At 38.7% G+C, this 14,287-nt stretch overlaps 1 protein-coding gene across 5 annotated transcripts in view; it reads right to left on the bottom strand.

Moving 5' to 3' along the window:
• Positions 1 to 2,328: 2,328 nt before the first annotated feature.
• Positions 2,329 to 14,287, bottom strand: part of CDK6 (cyclin dependent kinase 6) — a 233,821-nt gene continuing 221,862 nt past the window's right edge. For all 5 annotated transcript variants that reach the window (XM_082398549.1, XM_082398551.1, XM_082398553.1 and 2 more), the window contains one exon: positions 2,329 to 12,703. In XM_082398549.1, the coding sequence (XP_082254675.1) occupies positions 12,557 to 12,703 (147 nt within the window). In that variant the 3' untranslated portion in view covers positions 2,329 to 12,556. The remainder of the gene's footprint in view (positions 12,704 to 14,287) is intronic.

Genomic DNA, 14,287 nt, shown 5'->3' with positions numbered 1-14,287 from the left:
ATTGGTTTTTAAATGTGGGTTTGCAATTTTAAAGTATATAGAAATACATTTAAAAAAATATATTGCCCTTGTATCCTCTAGCCTTGCAAAATGTATTTGTTCTAGTAGCTTTTTAAGGTATTCTTCAGGAGTCTCTACAGAGACTCTCAAGTTGTCTGTGAATAAGGACAACTTTGCTTTCTTTCCAATCTCTATGCCTTTTGTTTTCTTGCTTATTACCCTAGCACAGTGTTGAATAGAAGTGGTGAAAGCTGACGTCTTTGCCTTGTTCTTGATCTTGGGAAGAAAGTATGTTGAACTTGTCAAAGTCTATTTGGGCTCAATCCAGTACCAGGTCACACTTTACCCCTCACACCTTTTACTTTACACTTCGTACCTCTCACTTCATGTTGGGCATTTCCCATATTCACTTACCAATTCTTTATTGAATCCACTCTAGTGAGGCTTTCAGTTCTTCTACCCTCAGCACGTCGCCTGGCTTCCTCAGTCTCATGCTAATTTATGCCTCAACTCAAAGCTTTCACGGAACCTTTCCTGACCACCATGTTCCAAGTACTTTGTTTCAAGACCTGTTTATTCCCTTTATAGCATTAAGCATAATGTACTTATACACTTTTTAAATTTATTTTCTGTCTCCCCCACTAAAATGTTAGCTCCATGAGATCAAGCACCTTTTTGTCTTGTTCACTGCTGCATCTCTCGAATCTAGAAATGTGGCCACGCGCAGCTCGGAATGTACAGGCAGTAGAAGCTCCAGACGTGTACGAGAGCGACACACGGTCATCTGCTTGGCTCCACGTCCCATGGGATGCTCTGGTTGTTTCATCTGCTATGTCCAGAAAAATGGCATATGTGGAACAAATATGACCATCACCATCCACGAGGAGTTCTTCACTAGAGAACAGGGAGGTGCAAATTGGGCTCACACTCCAGAGGGCAAGATCAGTGGCAAAGGCCTACTGGGCTTTCAATGGACTGAGGTTCTAAGTGAGCACAGCAGAGATAACTAGAGATAACTAACTAGCTTAAGGTCTTTTATAAACCATTTTGAAAACAATGGTCCCGCCAAACCTGGCTGTAAATACCTGTGGTTTGTAGAAACAGGTAGTTATGACTGACCTCTTAATAAACTACAAACTTTCACTTAACTTAATAAAGATCAAATTCCTGACTCTCTGTATCATCCCTTCTGAATATTCTGTGTAGATTTTACAAATTTAGATGCAATCTGGGGTCTGTTAAAAAAAAATTAAGGCAAGTCCTAATGAGAGCTCCCAAGGAATTCTGGAGGACTAATGTTAAAATACCTGATACTGTACACAAAGATGGGAATATAAATATCAGACAGCAACTACAGTCCCACTTTTGGTTTGCCTGTAGCACCTCAGGAGCTGCTTCGTCTATCACTCTCGTCTAGTATGTAAGGCGAACAAAAATAGGCACACATTAACAGAAATGATCTCTCTTTAAAATCCTTCAGTGGCTCCAAACTCCTTTATATGGTATATTAAGCACTTCTGGACCTCACCTCCTCCTTCACCACCCCTCTGCCCCTTACTAATTGTTTTAAAACATTAAGTCAAGGCCTGTTGGTGGGGTTGTGAAATGAATTTCGTGGCTTGCCACCAGTATTTTCAGAGTATGGAGGATAATAAAATAAAAAAAGAAAACATGTGTGGGGCGCACAGCATCATTTTGTGGAATATAAGTTTCTGATATATGTCTGCATGTGTCCATGTGTGTCTGTGTGCACCAGCCACGCTATTGGATTATATTTCTTTCTATAGGTTATGATCCAAATGTTGGAAAGCCACTGCCCCAGGTGTGGCCTCACCAGTCTTCCTACCCTTTCCTGTCTGCTATTTCATAATTGCAGGCCATTGCACACACAAAGTATTTCTCCTTGTGTGACTGGCCAGCATTAACTTTTGTTTTTGAATCCATTCAAGCATCATTTCCAATGTGAAATCTTTTTTCCTTCCCAGGTTATCGGCAATTGGTTACACAAACCTTTTTCACAGTCTCAGTCAGTAAGCTTCAGAAAGGACTGCCTGTGCCTTATTCATGTTTTGGGTCTTCAGTGTTTACCACAGTCAACTATTAAGAGCTTACTAAGTACTTGTTATGGAACTTTTAAGTTCAATGACCTGCTACTTTTTCTAACATCTGAAGCCTGAAAAGGAGTCTCTTAAAACAAGAATTTGAAACATATTCTGCTAAAACTTGCTATTTAATTATACGTTACTTTACTCACTGCAATTACATTTATTTTACATTAGAGTAAAAAGAAAAATAGCTAGAATAGCAATTCATCTCCAAGAAAGCAGGTTAAAATTGCTGTTTTTATTATTTTTATTTGCTACCAACAGTTTTATTGTAAGAAGTACAAAAGGTATGACAAATACACAAACCATTTTCTCTTTTTGCTTCAATTTAGCTTGTGCAGAAGTGAAAACAATGAACTGGACAATGACATTTCAACACCAATTCTTAAAAAACAATGAATTCCATTATCTGACAATAAACACCTAAATTTGCATCCTAGCACCCAGTAAGACATCCAGTTTCCAAAGGATTCTTGACCTATAACCCTCTGAATTTTCTGACATGTTACCTTTTCCATTGTCACAGTCACCACTGGTAGTCCTCCCTCTCCAAACAAGTCTTAAGCGTAAGGTGCATGCTAGAAGAGCTACCTCTGCCCTCAGAAACCCCAGGTCATCAAGCATGACTTACTTGAGCTAATTCGTAAAACTGATGGCTAGCAATGGGGTATTTAATGTAAGTTTTGATGGTCCTTGGATTACATATTTCACATGACACAAATACCTACTTTTCTATTTTTCTCTTCAGGTGGGAAGAGCCTAGGTAAACTGACCTATATTTTCATCTACCTAAAAGTAAGGAAGCAAGATCACTCAGCTCAGGACCCTAGGAGGAGGGTAACTTTACAGGTCAGCTTTCTTTCTTTTTTTTTCCTTTTCTTTCTTTTCTTTTTTTTTTTTTTCTTTCCTTTTTTTTTTTTTTTTTTTTTTGGCCTCAGGAGGGCTTTCTACATGGATGGTTGCTAGAGTGAGACGGCTCTTCCCATTTTCCTCCTGTCTGCACACGAGGCCATTTTTCTTTGAGGGGTAAATGATCCGGATATGTAGGAAGATCCCTGCTTTCAGAGAGCGGCATTGCACCCACATGTGGGGAGAGCACAGGGTTTATGGACCCTGTGAGGAAGGATACCCAGGTGAAACTGACAGACCAGTGTGGTAACTCTCAATCTTGTGTACAGAGAAAAAAGCAGAAGCAATATCTAACACCAAGCCATCTGCCAGCATTCTTGTAAGACTGTGTTCCAGGCAGTGAATTTCCACACTGCTTCTTTGACCTGCTGAACCCAAAGCACCAAAACAGAGCATTCTGTAGCAATATAAGCAAACGGAATGAGAGTAATTTTGCACCTTTAAGGAACATGCACCCTTATGTCTGTACCCTGATATTAAAATAGCAGAATGAGTTTCAAGTATGAAGAAATACAGTAAAAGTATAGCCTGTAGATGGACAGAAAACAGCAGCCTGGAATGTGGTTTATATTCTTGGTTAGTCTTTTTCTTTGCACCACAGCCAAAACAGAATGCTCTGTAGCACGACTTGGTTTAAAAATCAAGACATATACGAAGATGCTAGAGGGTATTTGTGATTGGTGTCTTGACCATGCTCTGTGCTCAGCACCAGGAACCTTCTCTTCATGACTGTGGCCAGCCAAAGGTCAAGTAGGGGTGGTGGCCAAGCCTGGACAGGCATACCTGGGATGCCTAAAGCATCTCTCATCATGTCCCTGACCCCAAAGTACAGCAGAGGAGGATGGAGAGCAGCACGTGGACAGTCCAGGAAGTGGGCAGGGAGCACTTCAGAGGAAGGGAGGAAAGGATGCAGAGGCTGGCGGAGTATCAGTTATCCTGGGCTGGTTCACACAGCCTAGATTAGTATCTGACATGCACATGCACAATCTCTACATCTCCAGAACCGTGATTTCAAACACAGAAACCAACAAGTCAAATGTCCAAATTAAGATTTTCTTCTACTTTTAAAATATCTTCTATTATAAAAATAAGTAAAAAAAAAAAAAAAAAAAAAAAAAAGCAAAAAAATAGCTCACTGGCTGTGACACCCTTGCTGAAATCTAGAATAAAGTTTTAACTAGGCCCTATAGGAATGCAGAAACATTAATACATTTTACAGTGAAAACGTGCTTTTACACATCTCAGAAATGATAAGCCTATAAAACCCTCTAGTTCTAATCTGCACTCTACGGGAACCGACATTGTGCTTTTCTTGCCACATACTGCTCTTCTCTACGACACACTTGCCATTTAACCTTCAGATCAAAACTTAAAATACCAGAAATGCAACAAGCTTTTGAGGTGTTGGGGACTGTTGGTTGTTAAAACCCCATTGTTGACTACTGTATACGCAATCCTTGTTTTAATTACCAGACTGGATTGCTTCTCTACAAAACCAAGTTGCTTGAAGCATGGAAACTTGGACTTCTCCATCTGGCATGTTCTGGAAGCCTCAAGGCACATGCTGACGGGTCTGCTTCTACAGAAAACTCTCACACTGCTCTCCTTTCAACAGTGCTACCTGTTCCCACTATAGGACACACCACCTACAAGGGTACTAGATGGTGTGGGGGAAGCTTCTTTTCCAGGCCAGATAAGAGGAGGCGCCACCCAGGCACCTGTCTCTGCCTGGCATCTATTCTGAGGGCCACCTGGCAGAGTTCCTAAATTAAGGCAGTATTTGATGCTTTGCTACCTGCAGTTTTAAGTTTTGCTGTATTTCACACTATAGTATATTCATACTTGACAAAAGAACAACTACCAAGTCCTTTGCTTTAATTCCTTTACATAATGATAAAACACCTAGACACAAAAATACTATCTCTCTAGACTTAAATTCTACTAATCATATTAAAATGCATGCAGCTTATTTGGGGGCTTAGTCTAATTTTAATTTTCTGAGTTCCGTCAAGACCATGATAATGAGCATTTAATGCAAATCCTAATGTGGTCTGCCTTCTGTTGCACTTTCACAGGACTAGTGTGATTGAGAAATAAATAATATACATGAACAATAATAGAAATAATTTATGCAAATGTAGAACAACTTGAAATAGAAATTTCCCACCTTGTTAAGTGCTGATCCTAGGAGTAGTTGATGCTACTGATTCCATGTACTAACTAGTATATTTATTACTGGTCATAGGAAAATAAATGAATACAAAGTAAGGAACTAAAATATTCCCGTATACATTTGTTGCAAACACAGGATCAAAATGAGAAAGATATATAATACACTTGGTGGGGGGGGGTGTTCAAGAAGTGTATTACTGCTGGGATCTATTGTCATTATCCAGAGACTTCAAGGTCAAATTTGGAGTTGCTGGTGATCACAGAAATATTGCTAGCTAATACATATTATTGCATTTCATAAAACTTAAGATTAGAAACTTTCAAGTAAGGGTACGAAAGGTCTCTTCAGGACTGTAACCTAAGCACTTCAACGGATTTGGCTAGAAACCACAGAGTTAGAAATGATATATCTTGTGGCTTTATGCTTGCTGATTAGTGCTACGGTCATAGTTCTTTATAGCGTTATGTACAGTTATGTGTCCCCTTTAAGAAAACCTACATTTGACAGTCCAAACTCCTTAAATAGAGAAGGGGTTGATTATTTGTTTGACAAAACAATTCACACAAAAGGTTCCTCTAAACAGGAAAGTCTCCCTCCCACATGAGATAATTTGCTCACATATCTTTAACTACTTGACGAAGAAAAAAAGAGAAAGAAATTAGAAACTAAAGAGTTAGGAGCTTTTGCCAACTGAGGATGAAGCAGAAAATAAACAAATCTTCCAAACAAAACTTTTCCAGGCATATCTTTTGCCATCATATATGTAGAATGATAGAAAATAAAAAAATAAAAAATCTTTCCTGTAATTATACATCTTCTCTTTAAAAAAAAAAAAAAGCTGAGCTTAGAGCTTGAGAGATGCCTGGTAGATAGCTTCATACAGAGCAGCATCTCTTTATACCCGAACTCTCGGAGAATTGTGTTGTACTTATTTACGCACAGATGACACCTGTTTGCTTCTAGGGATATTTTACTTCCTAAGATTGCAGAACAGATGCCTCTGAGACAGCAGCAGGGCACATGGACCTCGGACAGTATCCCGCCGGGTCTGTACATCATTTCAGGCACTAACAGGTGAGCGGCGGGCGGGTCCCAGCCAGCTCCGCCCACTGCCACTCTACTGCCAAAGGGGCGGGGCGACGGCGCAACGCACCCGGAAGGCTTTCGGTGGGAGGGAAATTTTGAATGCGAGCAGATAAGAGTTCAGACTGGCCCAACTGATAACAAACTCGAGGTTTGAATTCGGCCTTCCACTTAGGGGCTTAAACTGGAATCTAAATACTTCAGTGGGATTTTAAGCAGAGGGATGAGGCCGAAGATTTGACAGCCCCTAGTGTGTGCGGTATTTTGATTCAGTATGAATTACTGAGACTTGCCCGCTGGCTACTCCGGAGGAAAGTGAAGCAGGCACTAAGGAGTTTCTGCCACTCAGAAGGAATAAACTGCCTTCCGTTGGGTTGTGCTAAGGAAATTCTGAAAAAATAATATAATTTCCTTCCTCCTAAATTTCAGTGACACTGTTAAAGAAAATGACTTCTAAAATTAACTAAAATCATGTGGCGGATAATGGGTCTCTGAGCGGATCTGTGAATTAAAACAAAAGTGTAGGAAAAAAGTGTATGTACATATATATTTATATAACGTAAAGTTGCCAAAGAACTTCACAAGTGGAGAAATCAAACACTTATGTATACTCCTAAGTTATTAGCTCATATGCTTAATGAAAATTTTTAAAAATTACAATTTCTTGTGAATTTACACTTGTGACTATACAAATGTAAAAATTACCAGGTCTTTTAGTATTTTAGGGCTCTGTTTCAGCATAGCAATTCTTTGAAAAAATAGTTTTGTCTATATAGTAACTGATGCGTTACTTAGTTTCCGCATCTGATTTTTTAAATTAGTATTTTTAAATTTAATGGTCTAACAGCCACCATGGTAGGGAATGTGAAAGCAGCTGACAGGGGATATGGCATTTTGCCTAGGGCCTCTGTAGGAGTTTTACACTCCTAACAAAACTATCCTCTTCACAGATGAGTGTTGCCTTTTGAGTAATAAGCATGTCCATCTTTGTAACTTTGCACCTAGAAAAGTGAGGTAATTAGTTACCTCAAAAAATGTTTCATGACCAAATGAATGACTAGGCTCTCTTTATACACTAAAATAATCAAAACGGGTGTATTATTCATCCTCAAGAACAATTTACTTGCAGACAGTTGTTCAGAACTTAGCTAACAACTAAAATATCTGAGTTACAGAACACTGTGAAGATTATTAATCATCCTGAAAAACAAGCGCTAGGCAAGAGTCAAATGTGTGCAGAAAAATAAAGGTAGAAGCCTTGCTCAGATTCCACACCCCCCTTCAAAGTGCCACCTTGTGGAATATACTAGAATAAAATAAGAAAGTTCATCCCTTAGGACAGTGTGAATTTTAAAACAGACATTTGAAAGAAAAACCGCCTCCCTTTCCTACCATATTGAGTTCAAATTGCTGTAATAGTATTTAAACAGATGCTTGGAAAAAACCTGTATTTATTTTCAGGAGTCTTGTTTTCTTCTTCAAGGCCAGAGCACCAGTATCAAGGAAACATAAATATGTTGATGGAAGTCCATTCATTTATCTAAATTAACTCCCTGGGAATGCTAAGAAATAGAAAACATTTTGAAAAGCTGGTTTGCACTTCATTAAAAAAAACAAACAACTAATCGCGAAAAACATGTAAAAATCAGACCCCTCCTCTTTCTCCATTTTTTGTTGTTAACAAAGGTCAGAAGATGGAAAAGGCCAAAGGAATATTTTTGGTTTATTTTCTGAAAAAGTACAAGTTAGAAATGCTTGAGATATAGGTATGTAACAAAACCAGGTTGAAAATTGCATTGATAAAAAATGAAAATGCTATTTTCTTATGCTTTTGAGGAAAACACCACTACTAATTATCTGAGGACTTACATTGCTTGACAGGTTTTTGGTAGCCTTGAGAAGTTTTTCCACTGTGGGGAAGGAACATGTAATTATCTTCCTAATCATACATCTGAATGTACTGAATGCACATGATAAATGGTTTGGGTTTCACAAGTTTTCAAAAATCCTGGTGGCATAGGAAACACACCTTTAAAAAATTTATTTATTTTTTTACAACAAACATTTTTAGGCTTGCATAACAAGTGTAGCTTCACATGGCTGCTTCCTTCCATGAAATGAGGAAGGAATAGGGATAGTTTAGTATGATTAGCTCAACCTTTGAAATAGTAACTGTTTGGAGTGACTTTTCCATAAAATTTGTTTCTGCCCATATCAAGTTCATAGTTGCCAAGTGACTTGAATATAAATTCTTGCAATACATGTTAATAAAATATATACCCGTCAAAATATACATAACTTTGAAACTATCCATCTTTGAATACCTTCATTTTCTCCAGAATTTCCTCTATCCATTGCCTAGTGTCTTATGGTTTTTAAAGATTTAGAAATCATATCACATCTTTATTTTTTATAAAATAAAGACATCATTTTATGTCTTTATGTATTCTTTTGAATTCTATCAATATCTAGGAATTTATAATATTTCAATATTTTCTTTCCAAGAAACTGTACTAACACAATTAAGTAATTACAGTGGCTTACTAACTTTCAACATTATTCTTTCCTAGACCCACCTATGCAACACAGGCCTGTTTTTGGAAAATGTGAGACACTCTCATGTGCTTATCATAAAAATTACAGTAAAGTTGTCACTTAAAAAAAGAAGCAATTCTTTAGAGAGAAGAATTTTAATATGTTTATGATATTAGGAAGCTTACATGATTTAATTTCCATTAAGGAATGAGAATTGCCATTACTGACTTTTATAGGTACCACTTTTAAGAGAAGCAGCTATAGTTAGTTAAAAACGCAATTTAAATACATATTTTAAGATTCAAAAGTTTGGTAATATTTAAGTTTTTTCCCATCAGGATGGATAGTATCACATTCTGGAGTCAGACTGTAAGTTTCTCTATTAAAAGGTACATGTTTTATTTAAGATATTAACATCCTGTGCATTCCAAAATTTTCATTTTTACCTAAAACTAAAAGGCTGAGATTCTGGTCTTAGGTGAATATTTTGAACAATTTTTAGTATGTCACCTGGGGCAAAATGAAAAGTCTGCCATTAAAAGTGTGTGTTTCCTGAGAGAAAATCATGAGAACACAGGGGGCAGAAATGGCCTGGAGCTTTCTTCCGAAACAGGTTCTTTGCTCCTTGAGTTCCCAGCTACTTCAAAGGAGAGACAAAGTGGGAGGCCCCAACGCACTGGGTTCTGACAAGCTCTCAGGGATTGTGTTTTTAAGGTTATAAGGGCCTTATTAGCTTTGCCACGTGATAGCTTATGATGCCTAAATGGACTCTTTAAATGCAGGTTGTTACAACTCCACCCCAGCACAGCAGTTCCCAGAGCTTGGACCACTAGAACTAAATATCATATAGAAACTATCAGGCATATTCTTGCCCCAGTCCTAGTAAGAAATTCAAATGTGAGTTCAAGCCTGTCATCCTGTTTCTTACTGCTATAAGCTGCTTCAGTATAGCCCTGGGGCAATATGACCTTTTCAGCTAACCACTGCCTAGCTTTTGGCAAACATGTTTGAAACCATATGTAGCAGAAGAATAAGCCGTATTCAGTAAGCTTGTATTCTGCTCTGTGCTTCAAAGTGCCCTAATGGCAAAGGGTGCTTGTGTGGGATCTGGATTTCAGAAGTGGTGAGGCGGATGTAAAAGACATAAAACGAGAGTAATCACTCAAGTGCAACAACCACCCGGATGGAAGAGCTGGGGACAGACTCTTTAACAAGTTCAGAGAGGCTGAAAAGCCCTCTCCTTCTGCCTCTCAGAGGGGAATCTGGCAAGTATCTAATGTCAAAATGTTTGTGCTTTAAGTTTTCTTTATAAACACTACCAAGAAACGAATCAGGAGCATATGTTAGAAATAAAAGTTGAACTCTCTACATGTTTAAAATGCTGAAGAATGCTGAAAAATTCCAGTTTAGAACAGCTGCATTTTTCTTAAGTGAACTTATGAAAAACCTTTGCAAAAGCAAAAACCCAAGTTTCACAAAAACCCATGTTCATTCTAACCATGGATACTAACTGAAAAGCTCATGATGGATTAGTTCAGTGAGTTTTAAAATTCAATTTCTAGGCCCCTGGTCTTTGTATTTTGACCCCCGATCGAAGGAAAGGCAGAACTCATTTATCCAGGGAGACCGCAAGTATGCTTGACCTGAATGCTCTGGATCCATTATATCTCAAGCATTTACAGAGATGACAAAACATAATCGATGTTGTCACACGGAAGAAAGTATAAAACATTCTTATGGCCCATCTTCTCACTCATATCTTGCTTTAGAAAAATTTTCCTGCTCTTGAAGTTACTGAATTAGAACAATGTTAAACCATATATATATATATATATATATATATATATATATATATAAAGATAGTCATATACAATATTAAGCTGTGGAGAACTCAGAAAGGCCTGATTATGCATAAACATCACCTGGCACATTTTCTTCTGAGGGAAGCAATGTCCATTCTTTGAAAACCCTAACTCTAAACACAGTCTAACTGTTGCATGCTCGTAAAACATGAATCAGGAAGCGAAATTAGCTAAACTTACCAAAAGATACTTCATCTCTATGTCTTCTGGTTACTAGAGCCAACTGAGCACTAACCACACAGAAGGCAGAGATGATATGGAATATAAAGTACTGTAGAGAAAATGGCAAGAGAAAAAGTAAAGCTGTTCACAATGCCCAGGTCAGGCTGGCTCTGCAGAGAGCAGGCATGTGCGTTAAGGCACTAGAAACAAGCACAGCCTGGCGACGGAGAATAGGTAATTTTATAGAGTAAATATATATTTCTAAAAAATAGTTAAGGACATTCCCTCAGATACTACACTGACAATATATTCTATAAAGCTGTAAAACACTAAGTTACACTTTAAAGCAATCTACTTGCTGGTGATTGAGAAGAACCAGTCTTCTACTCATTACCTAGGTAACAACCGTGAATGCCAAATGCCAGGCAGGAAGATTGCAGTAGAGGGAGAACATATGGGACTCTGTTAGGATTGTGGAATTGGAGCCATAAGCCATAAATCTGAATCAAACTATTTATGAAAGGTTCATTGAAAGAAAGAAAGTAGGAGGTGCATGAGAACAGCTTAAGCAATCTGTTATTAATTATGTAAGGGTAGTAATACATATTAGATGCGCTGGGGGATAGATAAGATGGATACTTTGCAAATGAGGCAGTGCACGGTAGAAAAAGTACAGTGTAATAGGTGGGGGAAAACTTAAATGGCATTCCTGTCTCTAGTCAGAGAGAACTATCCTCCAAACCCAAACAGGAAAACAGTTTCTGACAAATTCCTAAAATCAAAACCAAAACAAAATAACAACAAAAACCAAAAAGAAAATAAATTCCAAACCAGGAAATAAAGGCTTTCTCTATTATTTTTTGACGATTTTACCTAGTTGAGGTACACTCCCTAAATCTATAGCAAGTTAAGAAAAAGCTTATAGGTATTTTTCAAAAGAAACAATAAAGCACATTATACACGTTAAAATTACAAGGAGTAAATGAGCTTTTTGAAAAGTAAATAGAATTTGTGCTTCAAAAAACAGGTTTCTTAAAAGATACTAGAATTTTTTTTTTTTCTTTTTGCTGTGTGTATAAAACTTCACCTAGATAGTGAACCTTTTACTATTAGCAAATTTACTGCTTTGGGCCAGAAAAGAAATGCTAAGGACATAGGCTCAACTTTAAATTTGAGAAGCCCATTTTGGTGAATCACCTTTAGTCAATAGACACCTGTTATTTAGCCGTCACTTTGAGCCTTTAAAATTCAATTATTCTTGTTGTTTACAGAAAGTAACACTTTTTAAGAGATCAAGAATCACACACACACACATACACACATGCACACGCACATACACTCACTCAAAAGTACCAAATCAGGCTCCAGCACCTGCAGAGACATTATATCATAACTCAGCTGTGCCCGGATTGCTCACTTCACACTGGCAGCATTCAAGATCAGAAAAATGAAATGGCAGCACAATTGGTCAGCAGCTTCTCTTCTGGAATTTTTCCAGGTTCTTAAAACAAACAAACAAACAAACAAACGAATGAACATAAAGCTGCAATCACTCTTGCATTGATTTCAAAACAGTAAACGAGGCGGTTTCCTCAGAGAAGCAGAGCCCATCCAGAAGACGGCAGCTAGAAGGTCTCCAGCCAGTGATCCTCAGCAGCTCTGCAGGGCTTACTCAGGGGACCCATCAGCTACCAAGGAGGTTCTCCGGATGATCAGCTCCAGGCAGCTCAGGCTGTATTCATTTCTGAGCTGTTCTGGCTGGGCGGCAGGTGGGAATCCAGGTTTTCCTTGCACCTCTCCAGGTCGTGGAAGTATGGGTGAGACAGGGCACTGTAGGCCGATATTCTTTTGGCTGGATTAAATGTCAAGCACTTCTGTGATAGAGACAAAATAACAGATTGACATAAAACATATCCATTTAAATAATGTGCTTACATAGTTATGTATCTGTTCACTGCCACACATAGTTATGTATCTGCTCACTGCCACATATTACATGTATCTCTAATGAGAGTGAATATCTACTTCAAGGGACACTAAATACAATGTAGACAGTACTCATATATGTCTGCTCAGGAAAAGGCAACACCTTTTGGGTTGCCTGTGGACTGTTACCCACCCAGGATTTCTCTCCAACCCAATCATATTATTATTACAGCATGCAAATAACTTTATTTAGGGTAGTGATTTTTCTGATGCTAGCAAACTTAGTGCTATAGTCGGAATCTTCACCCTAATTTTTTACCCTGATTTTATCAATGAGCAGGGAATGGAAGGGGGTTGTCTTGTTCAGGTGTAAAGGATAATTACTGAACCCAGGGCCAGTGGAGGAGGCAACAAGTAAGGGCTAAAGCCTAGACCGTAATCATCCCGATCCACTGCCCCAGGGCTGCGCCACCCAGAGAAAGAGATGCCTTCCTTCTAATTCATGTCAAGGTGCCATATGGGCTAGCAGCAGCCCTACAAGGAGACCATCAGATTCAAGTCAAGTCACTAAACTCTGTTCCAGGCGTTGACTCAAGTGCAGGTAGAAGGTGAAAGGAGGGTAAGGTGAACTCTGGAGCAGCAATCTGCATTCCCAAGCTGTTGATACATAATCAGTCACAACATTTCCCTAATTCAGTGCCATTTCCACTCCAACCCCAGGTAATCTCGTTCTTCAAATCCTCCTCCTCTCCTTCCACCAACTCCTCCAGCATGCCTAGCAGGTGGCAAGCACTAACGGTGAGTAATGTCTCCCCCCGCCCTCTGCCCCAGGAGCTCACATGTAGCAGAGAAGCTATACCAGCCTCTCCATCCTTGTGATGCTGTGTCTACTGAAGTGGGCTGGGGATCTGAAATTTCTCTTGATTTCAGTCCTCTGTGTAATCTAGACTTAACATTATCATGGTTATGTAGACCTCTTCCATTTAATCTGGGTTTCTGCGCTTAAGTATCTCACAGTCTTAGGTCCTGAGTGGATTAGGGACTCCTCTAAAACTGTGCTGAATGCAACTGAGCTAGAAAAACACATACAAACAGAAAATTCTACACTTAACTTCAGGTGAACTGTTGGGTCCCCTGAAATGTTATTCATCCTGAGCTCCCTACCGGTCCATGGACGCCAACCTGCGCATAGCGTCTTCTGAAAATCAAAGACCCAAACGACAAGCAGAGGAAGGAGATTGTTCCTAGAATGGTTCTACTGTCTCTAATAGCAATAAACATCTTGAGAAAAGCTTTGCAAGGGCTGAATTCCCAAAGGACAGGAAAGCAGGGGCAAAATTCTTGAGCTTGAGTTTTTTCTTCCCAGAGTCCAAGAAGGAAAAAATTATGTAGTGGCATTAGAAAAGGAAGCAGCCAGTTTAATTCCCAGGACATAGGAAAAAGAAAAAAAAAGTTGTAGAAATATGTCCAAGATAGAGAGACAAGTCCCTAGAGGATTATCTGAGAGGAAGCCCTGTTCCCACACTACATGG

This window comes from Balaenoptera borealis (genome assembly GCF_965194805.1).
Source record: "Balaenoptera borealis genome assembly, chromosome: 7".
Taxonomy (NCBI): Eukaryota; Metazoa; Chordata; class Mammalia; order Artiodactyla; family Balaenopteridae; genus Balaenoptera; species Balaenoptera borealis.
Note: the sequence above shows the minus strand (reverse complement) of the source record. Positions and strands in the feature narration are given on the sequence as shown.